The 11,191-nt window shown below is 53.3% G+C and overlaps 1 protein-coding gene across 1 annotated transcript in view; it reads right to left on the reverse strand.

Moving 5' to 3' along the window:
* The window catches only part of TAB1 (TGF-beta activated kinase 1/MAP3K7 binding protein 1), a 46,106-nt gene that overhangs the window by 7,645 nt on the left and 27,270 nt on the right, over positions 1 to 11,191 (reverse strand). The window contains exons 2-8 of the mRNA XM_011978830.1: positions 9,378 to 9,514; positions 8,863 to 9,016; positions 7,638 to 7,724; positions 6,970 to 7,108; positions 5,980 to 6,093; positions 5,174 to 5,285; positions 2,713 to 2,857 (exon numbers count right to left, since the gene is read on the reverse strand). Of these exons, the coding sequence (XP_011834220.1) occupies positions 2,713 to 2,857; positions 5,174 to 5,285; positions 5,980 to 6,093; positions 6,970 to 7,108; positions 7,638 to 7,724; positions 8,863 to 9,016; positions 9,378 to 9,514 (888 nt within the window). The remainder of the gene's footprint in view (positions 1 to 2,712; positions 2,858 to 5,173; positions 5,286 to 5,979; positions 6,094 to 6,969; positions 7,109 to 7,637; positions 7,725 to 8,862; positions 9,017 to 9,377; positions 9,515 to 11,191) is intronic.

An 11,191-nucleotide genomic window follows, 5' to 3' on the forward strand; every position in this document is an offset into this window, starting at 1 on the left:
TCACTTGAACCTAGGAGGCGGAGGTTACAGTGAGCCGAGATTGCACCACTGCGCTCCAGCTTGGCCAACAGAGCAACACTCCATCTCAAAAAAAAAAGAAATCAGAACACAGGGACCGGGACCGGGGGATAGTTAGGCACTTGAGACTTTTTCGAAGTAAATCTGCATTCAATCCAGCAATCCACTACTGGGCATCTACCCAAAGGAAAATAAGTCATTATATGAAAAAGATACTTGCACACATATGTTTATAACAACACAATTCACAATTGCAAAGATGTGGAACCAGCCTAAGTGGCCACTGACTAATGAGCAGATAAAGAAAATGTATTTATAAACTATGGAATACTACTTAGCCAGTAAAAGGAAAGAAAGAATGTCTTTTGCAGGAACTTGGATGGAGATGAAGGCCATTATTCTAAGTAACACAGGAGTGGAAAACCACAAACTGTATGTTCTCACTTATAAGTGGGAGCTAAATGATGAGTATGCACAGGCATACAGAGTGATACAATGGAACTTTAGAGACTCAAGGTGGGAGGGTGGCAGGGGTGCTAGGGATAAAACACCATACATTAGTTACAGTGTACATTACTTGAATAACTGGTGCACTAAAATCTCAGAATTCACCACTACATAATTCATCCCTATAACAAAAAATACTGGTACCTCAAAAGCTATGGAAATAAAAATTTACACATTTTAAAGAAGACTTTTTCCTCATGATATTGATTGATTGATTGAGAAGGAGTCTTGCTCTGTTGCCCAGGCTGGAGTGCAATGGCACAATCTCGGCTCACTGCTACCTCCGTCTCCCAGGTTTAAGTGATGCTCCTGCCTCAGTCTCCCAAGTGGCTGGGATTACAAGCGCCTGCCACCATGCCCGGCTAATTTTTGTATTTTTAGTAGAGATGGGGTTTCACCATGTTGGCCAGGCTGGTCTCGAACTCCTGACCTCAAGTGATCCACCTGCCTCGGCTTCCCAAAGTGCTAGGATTACAGGCATGAGCCACCGTGCCCGGTCAATACATGACTTTTAATTAAAAATGACAAAGCAGGCTGGGCACAGTGGCTCATGCCTATAACCCCAGCATCCTGGGAGGCCAAGGTAGGAGGATCGCTTGAGACCAGGAGTTTGAGATTAACCTGGGCAATACAGTGAGACCCTGTCTCTACCAAAAAAACAAAACAACACAAAACAAAAAACAACCAAAATTAGCCAGGTGTGGTGGTACACACCTATAGATCCAGCTACTCAGGAGGCTAAGGCTGGAGGATCGGTTCAACTCAGAAGGTTGAGGGTGCAGTGAGCCGTGGTCACGCCACTGCACTCCAGTCTGGGTGACACGGCGAGTCTTAAAAAAAAAAAGTCAAAGCAGAAAAGGTTATTTTCCCTACAAGAATCACAGACAGGAGGAGGAACACAAACTGAACTTATCTTAGCCAGTCAGCAACCCAAGGAGGTCAGGGAAAGGCAGTTTTCCTTTGAGATCATCCCTAACATGACTGTCTTGAAGTCACACTTTGGAGACTCCAAGGTGTAAGAAAAATAAGCAGCCCCCCAGCTGAGGGCCTATGTTTACCACGCCTAACCTCACTGCGATCTCACAAAGGTAGATGTTACCATCCCCACTGTAGAAACGAGAAGTGAACTGCCAGGTGTAGTGGCTCATGCCTGTAATCCTAGCACTCTGAGAAGCCAAGGTGGGTGGATCATGAGGTCAGGAGTTTGAGACCAGCCTGGCCAACATGGCGAAACCATTTCTACTAAAAATACAAAAATTGGCCAGGCGCAGTGGCTCACGTCTGTTAATCCCAGAACTTCAGGAGGCTGAGGTGGGTAGATCATGAGGTAAGGAGATCGAGACCATCCTGGCTAACATGGTGAAACCCCATCTCTACTAAAAATACAAAAAAATTAGCCAGGCGTGGTGGCGGGCGCCTGTAGTCCCAGCTACTCGGGAGGCTGAGGCAAGAGAACGCGTGAACTCAGGAGGCGGAGCTTACAGTAAGCCAAAATTGCACCACTGCACTCCAGCCTGGGCAACAGAGCGAGATTCCGTCTCAAAACAAAAACAAAAACAAAAATGAGCCGGGCGTGGGGGCAGACGCCTGTAGTCCCAGCTACTCGGGAGGCTGAGGCAGAGAACTGCTTGAACCCGGAGGCAGGGATTGCAGTGAGCCGAGATCGTGCCACGGTACTCCAGCCTGGGCGACAGTGAGACTCTTGTCTCAAAAAACAAACAAACAAACAAAAAAGAAATGAGAAGCAAACCGTAAATCGTCTGCCACTCAGGGAGGGCAGTAAAGCCGCCAGACCCTTGGCAGGAAGTGATGAGTGTGGGAGGGACTCTGCAGCCACAGCTCTGTGCAGCAGGCCACATCCCTTTCTGTGCTCTCTTCCTGGCCCTGGCCCCTTCCTGGCCGTCCCACAGTAATGCTGTGCCCATGGCAATTCACATCCATCTCCCCCTCGTCCCTTCAGGCCTTGCTCAGGTTCTGGGGACTAACACTGCTTCAAGCCTAAAATGAGTCAAGTTTTTGAGTGGGATGGGTGTTTTTAGAGCTCTGGGATTCTCCTTCCCCCAGCTTTGAACCCACAGATGTCTGGTGACGGCCTCTGAGAATCACAGCTCTAGAAGGCAGGGTGAGCACATCGCCGTGCAAGCCAGCCACGCTCGCCAGCTGTGGGCTTGGCTGGACCCAACTCACCTGGTTGGCCTGCCCAGGCCCATGGGCTGCCTCTAGGGCCTTGTACAGCCCCTCTGACATCAGCACCAGGAAGCCCGTCACCCCATCCAGTGGCTGTGCCCCGTGGATTTCTGGCTCTGCGATGATTGGTTTGGACTTGGCGGCGCTATGGGGAGAGAGTGGAAGGAAGAGTTTTGCTTGGAACAGCACCCAGGTGGATGCTGATTCTGCTGAGGGAAGGAATCTACGCCCAGAATGTAAAATAAAACACACAACCTGACAAGAGGAAAAGAGAGAAAGAGAAGGTCAGAAAAATAGACCCATCTTCTTATAGCAGCTGCTAAAATAAAGCTTGGAGGGCCATAAAAACTGGCAGGCAGCTAAGGTCAGGATGACAAAGGTTGAATGCCCGACTCTGGCCTGTTCCATACATCCTGTTCACAGGGCCTGGTGGTGGCAGGGCAGGGCGTGGGAGAGCAAGAGGGAGGGGTTATCCCTGGGAGCCCACGCCTCTTGCTATCATTTGGGCTTTTCCAAAACAGGTGGCTGAGACCCGAGATACTCTCTATGTGTAAAGGGATCCTTCAGTGACTGGGGTCAGAGTCACTACATGCCAGCACACGTGTGTGCACATGGAGGTAAGCACATGAGGAGGTGCTGGCAACACCATCCAGAAGGGCGGAGTCTAAGAACTTCCTGAGGGTCCATCAACCAAGGCTGGGTCCTGAGAGCTGTCATTACACAGAATGACACCAGCCTAACTGCAGGTGAGCAGAATGAAGAGATGGGCACCTTTAACGATAGCAGTGAGGGGTGTGTAAACGTATCTCCAAACTCATCAAGTTGTATGCATGAAATACGCACAGCTTTGTGTATGTCAATTATACCTTAGGGTTTAAAAAAAAGGAAAAGAAGGAGGGACAGGACACACCAGCACCTGGGAGGGGCAGGACACACCAGCACCTGGGTGTTCTGAAAAGGATGCGGGCTCCTTGGCCCACATCACACACACACACACACACAGACACCGTGTGTGTATACGTGCATGTGGCCAAATTTTGGAGCAGGACACACAAGAAACTAGTAGTTTCTGGCGAGGGGGTGAGGCAGCGAGTTCTGGAGCTTGGGGTAGGAAGACTTCCTTTCCCTGTACAGACCCCAGCACTGTCTGAAGTGTTTTATACAATGGATGTACTTTCCAATAAAGGAAACAGGACCCCACAAATTAGGGACAAACATTCGAAACTCAACTGCCTAGACTGCATGAGGGCAAGGAGTTCTAACGTGCACTTCCTAGGCCATGAGGACTGGCCTCTGCTGATGGGAACTCTGGCTTTGGGAACAGCCATGACATTAAATGCCGTGATTGCATCATGCAAGTGGACGTGCCTATCTCCCCAACCAACACTTCACATACAGGTTACCGGGTGGTTAAGGACACATATTCCAAATTCAGGCTGCCTGAGTTCAACCCCATGACCAGGGTGGGCTGTCTGGTAACTCCATGCCTCAGTTTCCTCTTATGAAAATGGCTCTAGGGGCCAGGCGCGGTGGCTCACGCCTGTAATCCCAGCACTTTGGGAAGCCGAGGCGGGCGGATCACAAGGTCAGGAGATCGAGACCACGGTGAAACCCCGTCTCTACTAAAAATACAAAAAATTAGCCAGGCGCGGTTGTGGGCGCCTGTAGTCCCAGCTACTCGGGAGGCTGAGGCAGGAGAATGGCGTGAACCCGGGAGGCGGAGCTTGCAGTGAGCCGAGATAGCGCCACTGCACTCCAGCCTGGGCGACAGAGCGAGACTCCGTCTCAAAAAAAAAAAAAAAAAAAAAAGAAAATGGCTCTAGGGTGATGGCAGTGACTGCCTCAAGGAGCCTGAGTAGGAAATACATAAAAGAAGTTAGTTACGCCCAGAGCTCTGCACGGGCTCAGCCTCATGATGATGACTGCCCATTGTGCTGCCATGAGTACTGGGATGACACCCAGAGGACGTGTCCTCAGAGGGAAATACACAATTCATCTTACACCTCTGCTGCAGCCGTGGGCGGCACGGACCAACAGGCCTGGTCCGTCCATCCCATGCCAACTCTGGCTTCGCCTGCCTTCCTTGTGGCACTAGTTGCCTCAGCTTTGCCCCAGCTCCTCAACTCCACCCCTCGTCTCTACAGTACCCAACTCCTGGCCTGCTGGGCCTAACCTGCCCCAAACCAACCTCTCTGGGAGGAAGAAAGGGTCTGCTTGGGCTCTGAACTACTTTGACTGTACGTCTGTTACTGGGGTCTATAGTCTGCGTCTGCCCCAGGCCTTCTGGACCCTTTTTTTTTTTTTTGAGACAGGGTCTTGCTCTGTTGCCCAGGCTGGAGTGCAGTGGCATGATCATGCTTCACTGTAGCCTCGACCTCCCGGCACAATCAATCCTCCCATCTTGGCCTTCCTAGTACCTTCTGTTCTTTCAAGCACAAGGGACAGCTGGGCTGGCACCTACCTGAGAAGGTCAATGTCCGTGTAGCCATATTTGACCTTGTAATCCCCGATCCGCCGGGTGCTCTCCTGCCCACAGATGATCCCCACCTGCTTGATCTTCCCGGCGTCCAAGCCTATGGAGGGAAACAATGCAATAATCCTGCTTCTTGTTCACAAAGAGGAACAAAAAGAAGGGGACAGAGACACAGCCATGGGAAGAAGGCAATAAGGACCCACTGAATAGGAAATGAAGACAACACCAGGACGCTTGGGAGAGCAGCTGACCCAGAAGTCCCTGGTGTCCTCAGTCCCCACGCCCATCACAACATGCCTCACTCAGAGCCCCTCCTCCAGGCACCACCCAGCACGGAGCAGCTTGCCTGCCATCTCCCTGCCCGTCCCGTGTGCCCCACATCTGCCTGGAGCTCACTGGGAAGGGAAGGACAGCTTGGCAGCAGCTGGGCTCCCTGGACTTCTTCGGCCTCTTTCAGTCTCCATCAATAACAGTAAATGCCTCCTGTGTGCCAGGCACTCCAGGAAGAGTTTCACATGCACTAACTCTGAATCCTCCTAGCATCCCGGGGCAGGTAACTATTATCCTTATTACACGGGGTCGGGGGGAACGGAGGCACAGAAAACTTAAGTAAGTTCCAATCACCAACCAGTAAGCAGCAGAGCTGGGATTGAACCCCAGGCAGACTGGCCAGGGAGCCCAAGGTTGCAGCCCCTCTACCACACGCCTCTCTACCAAAGGCAGGTGAAGGGTGAGCCCACAGGGATCAGCTTCCGCTCCCACTCACCCCTCGGCCAGGTATTCTCCCCACTTACCCAGCTGCGAAAGGCGGAAGAGCTCATCCTCGTTCTCTGTGGTGTGGTCCACGTTCAGCTGTGTCACCTGCAACCCATCCACTGTCGATTTACATAAAAGTGCACGGTTTGTACCTGTGGCGGAATGTGAACAGCTAAGCAAAGACCACGCACAGAGAGAAATAGGACATACTGGGAAGGCAGGGAGGGAAAAGGCAGGCATCTCACACGTGGAAATACCTGAAATGGGCAAAACAGGCTCAGACCAAAGGGGTGAGTCACCAGTTAGGGACAGTTGATGATACAAAGGAATTGGGTTTAACTTTTTCAGTGTAATCACAGGATTATGATCTTATAAAACAGAACTCTTCTCTAGAGATACAGACTGAAATATTTACAGGTAACATGACAGTGTCTGGTGTTTGCTTCAAAATAGCGAACGTGGGGACAAAAGGCCACAGGTAAAAGGTGGCTGGCCACAGTTGATAACTGCTGGGGTTGGCGATGGGCACATGAATGTTCATTAAATATCAGTCACTCTATTGTTCGATATTGTGGAAAATTTTCCACTAGAGTATTAAAAAAAAGGCAGTATCATCAGAGGGGTCTCCACAGAGTTCTTTCTACTGTAACCTGCACCTACCTGTCTGGCTTCTCACAAACCCCAATGCCCCTGTCACCTAGCCCCATCTCACAGCTGTTCATGGGAATGCTGGTTGGTTTGTCATGGCCAGGTAACCTCTTCCAGAAGCAGCGGCCCCGACTCGCCCAGAACGAGTTAAGAAGCAGAATAGGGACTAAAGGCCAGGACGCCTGCCTCCCATCCCGTCCCTTCTCCCTTCCAGCTGGGACTGAGGCATCACTGTGGAGAGGGACATACCCAAACGGTTTCAGGAAACCCTGGCTTTAAAGTGCGTGAAGTCTCTGGAAAGCAGATTGTCCAATAACGCACCAGCCCCTGTGGCTGACCTCTCCCCAGCCCTCCCCGCCCTGGGACAGGAGGGGGCTCACCGACATTGGCGACGTAGAGCTTATTGTTGAGAAGGACCGCCACAACGGCCATGGCCCCTCCCGAAATTTCCCTCTCCAGCGTCTTGAGTCTCTCAAGGATCTTCTGATACTGAGGAGGCAGCTGGTGCTGGGGCACCCCCTACAACCGTCAGCAGAGGGTCAAGGCGGGACGGAACTCTGGACCATCCTCCCAGCCTCTCCCTCTCTGTTCTTAAGAGCAAAGATCCGAGGGCCCGGAGGACAGACAGACAGATGGTCCACGGCACAGCCAGGATGAAGCCTGTGCTGCAGTTCCAGGGCGAGGTTCTTCCAGGAAAGCCGGAGATGACCTAACTCACAGCACGGAGGTCAGCGCTCCAGGTGGCAGTGGGCGATGTGAGCAGGTGGGTGACAAGGGTGGGGACCCATTCAGGTTAAACGACTGGGAAAAGCCCTTTCTCATGCCCACCACTGCCCAGCCACTGCTGAGCTTTAACGTGCAGCTGCCCACAGCAGGGCAGCGAGGTCTCTCACCTGTGGCCACCCACCAGGGTCCCCCATCAGGAACTGCTCCCTCCCTAACTCCTGCTGCTCTGGCCCAGTAATGTCAAGACAAAGTAGATGAGTCCACACTCCCTGCAAAGCTGGGCCTGGACTTGACTCCCCTGGGTGTCAGCTGGGGAAATTACCTCTGGCAGTTGCGACTGGAGGCTTGCCTTCTCAGCCAAGGCATCATCAATGGACTCCAGGAAGCTCCTCTCTACCACATCGAAGGCCTAGAGGGACACAGGACAGGGCAAAGGCTGGTTCAAAACACCACTGTCACTGGTGCTAAAATGCCCTCTATTCATAATAGCAACAGGTTCGCTGTATTCACTGCAGGTCCTCGTGTGATGGGGCTTTCCACGTGACAGTCCTGCCTCTGGCCCAGCACTGCAAGGCACCAGCTGCTTCCTGGAGATCACTGTCTTTGACAAAGCCCTTCAGCCCTGCACGGGTGTGCGCCCTGCAGAGGCGGCACTGCAGAGGGCTGGGGCAGGAGACAGTGCGGAAGCTAAGAGCAAAGGCTTGGCATAGGCCCGGCTGGTGTGACCTCTGGCCCCCTCACTCTCACACAATGGAGGTTAAGTGTTGTTCCGGGGCTGAGGTAAGACAGTACACCCTGGCACTCAGCAAGGCACCTGCTCAGAGAAATTGCCAGGCCTATGACAGCTCATATGATTACTACAACTTCTTCCTGGGAGCCTTCTGTCAAACCCTGCTGGGCCCAGGACACTAGTGACACTGACACCTTCTCCCCAGTGTGAGATCTGCTGAGAATCACTGGCAATGGAGCCTGAGGCTGTGAAGGGCAGGAAAAGGCTGGCACCACTGTTCTCCGGGAACAGAAGCCCACCCTCTCATCTAACATGGGCCTGAGACATGCTCCTGAAAGGAGATGCCGGGAGGAAAGCTCCCAACAGCACAAGCAGAAACGTGGAACCAGACAACGAGGGCAGCAGCCCCTCAGAAGCGGGAGGCAAGGTCTTTCCTGAACGCCCAGGGATGCCACCTGCACCTGGAGGCTGAGCACCTGACCACACAGGAAAGAAAGGGGTAGCTCTAAATGACCCCATTTCTACCAGGCCTTGCCCTGTTCCCACCTCACACCTCTCTCCAAGCTCACATCCCTAAATGCCCTCCGTCTCCAGCAGTACCACCCCTGCCAGCCATTGAAGGCCTGCTGCTCACTGGCTGGTCCTGGACTCCTGTTGGGTTGGGGGGCGGCCTTCGCTGGGAGCTGTTCCTCTACCGGGGTGAAGGGGCCAGCGGGATCTTCACACCAACCCTGGCAACATGCTAGTGGTGCAGGGCCCAAGCCCTGGGGTGGGGGACATGATGTGGCTGGGTCACTGCCAGCCCCGGCACCATTACCTGCAGCAGCACGCGCCGCACGTCGGCCTCGGCGTGCTCGGCATTCAGCTGGCCCAGGAGGAGCTCTGCGGACAGCCGCTGGGCCACAAAGTTGGTCACCCGGTTGCCATCGTAGCCGTTGAAGACCCCATACAGGAAGCAGTTGTTCTCACTCCTGGAAGAGGGAGAGGGCAGAGGGAGGCCTGAGGCCAGGGTCTCATGGAGGTGGAGGGAGAAAGGGAAGGGAATTGGGGGAGGCTAAAGCTACAGCAGCTGCAGCTTCAGGGGCCCTCTTGGGTCCCCTGCTTTGGCCATCATTTCAGTCTGGCTATGACCTTCTGGGATACCCCCCTCCCCATGCTCATGCTACCCCATCAGAGCAGGCCCAGCAGTGTAAAGGACAGCAGCAGAGGCCGCCTCTCACCGGCCACATGTCACTGGCAAGCCCATACGAGAAAGCTGCAAGGTCGGTGTCTTTCCTTGTTTGCAAACCAACCAACTCCCTGGGCCCAACACAGAAACGCTGGCACACACACCTGAACTTGAGCCAGCTGTCCTCTGGCGGGTGGCTCTCAGTGCCCTTGCCATCAGCAGAGTAGCTGCGGTTGGAGGCTGAGCCAACCCCAGAGAGGTGGCAGAGTGGCAGGTCATCTGTCCAGCTTGGCTGCTGCTCCTGGGGAAGGACACCAGGAAGCCGTGAGGTGCCACCGCGTCTGCAGGGTAGACCCCACCCCACCTACTGCTTCTGCAACAAAAAACTAGCAGGCCCGCAGCCCTACACAGAGGGTTCCACTTCCTTCTGAAAAACAATAATGTTTGTATGAACAGACACCTGCAGAAGGGTTTGCTGTTTTATGGCTTATTTACAAACTGGTTCCCCAGGAAAACTGAAAGACTCCAGCATTCCTAAATGTAAGGCACAGCAATGGCCTCCAGGAGTGAGCTGTTATGAAACCTAGTGAAACACACAAACGTCGCAGACTCTTGGCAGGAAACTCTGGGGACCCCACCTCTTACTGCACTGGCTCCAAAAGCACACCAGAAAGGAATCCCTTGAGCACTGGTTACCAACACTGCAGGCTGCAGGCCCCATCCTCAGAATGACTGATCTGGGCAGGGCCCAGGACATCTGCAGCACAAGCCGCTCCCCATGGGTGATGCTTTCAGGTGATCTAAGACCCAGCCTGGAGAAACTCCAACTTACAAGCTAGTCTCAGTCACTCTTCTGGCACTGGGACCTCCAAGTGCCAGGGAGAGTAACTGAGACTGGCTTTTAAGTCAGAGTTTATGAGCTGGTTTATAAGACATCCTCATGCCACCCCCAGAGTCCTCTCCCATCTCCCCTGCCACATCCTTCCCTCCCAGTCTTGAATGCCTGCAGCCCTGTCCATCCCCTGCTCTTTGCCTCCACATGAACACCCCCCTTCTTCTTCCCTAGCAATTCCCTGGGTCCTTCGGGACTCTCTGGCTCAGGAGTCATCACCTCCAGGAGGTCTTCCTTCAGGATGACCCTCCCCAGGATTGGCTGATGGCCCTCTCATATACCCCAACGGCACCCTGGTCCCAGCACCCCTACCTGTCTGCAATGCCCATTCCACCCCACAGGATCTCAAACCAGGCTGTTCAGCATAATCACTGCAGAGCTTTAAACACACTCACACAGCGGTCCAGGCTCTGGCCCCAGCTCCGGCCCAAACGCAATTTCTGAATTTCCCAAATCTCCCTAGGGTACCTACTGAGCATCCGTATTTTTTAAGCCCCAGGTGCGATTTGACGCAAGGCCCAGGTGCAATTCCCTGCCTCTCCCGGAAAGCTTGCCCCAAATCTGGCCTCCTACCTGAGAACTGTGCCTTGTTCACAGGGGCACTCCCAGGACCACCGTGCAGAACTAGAGCAACCTGGAATAACTGGGAGAACCACAGTCCAATTTCAAGGAAAATAAAATTTGTATTGGCTGGGTGCAGGGGCTCATGCCTGTAATCCCAGCACTTTGGGAGGCTGAGGTGGGCAGACCATTTGACGTCAGAAATTCGAGACCAGCATAGCCAACCTGGTGAAACCCCAACTCTGTCTCTGTTAAAAACACACAAAAATTAGCCAGGCATGGCAGTGCAAGCCTGTAATCCCAGCTACTGGGGAGACTGAGGCAGGAGAATTGCTTGAACCCAGGAGCCGGAGATTGCAGTGAACTGAGATCATGCCACTGCACTCTAGCCTGGGTGACAAGAGTGAGATTCTGTCTCAAAAAAAAGGAAAAGGGCCAGGCGCGGTGGCTCAAGCCTGTAATCCCAGCACTTTGGGAGGCCGAGACGGGCGGATCACGAGGTCAGGAGATCGAGACCATCCTGGC

Source organism: Mandrillus leucophaeus, unplaced genomic scaffold (assembly GCF_000951045.1).
Source record: "Mandrillus leucophaeus isolate KB7577 unplaced genomic scaffold, Mleu.le_1.0 Scaffold2, whole genome shotgun sequence".
In the NCBI taxonomy this organism is placed as follows: domain Eukaryota; kingdom Metazoa; phylum Chordata; class Mammalia; order Primates; family Cercopithecidae; genus Mandrillus; species Mandrillus leucophaeus.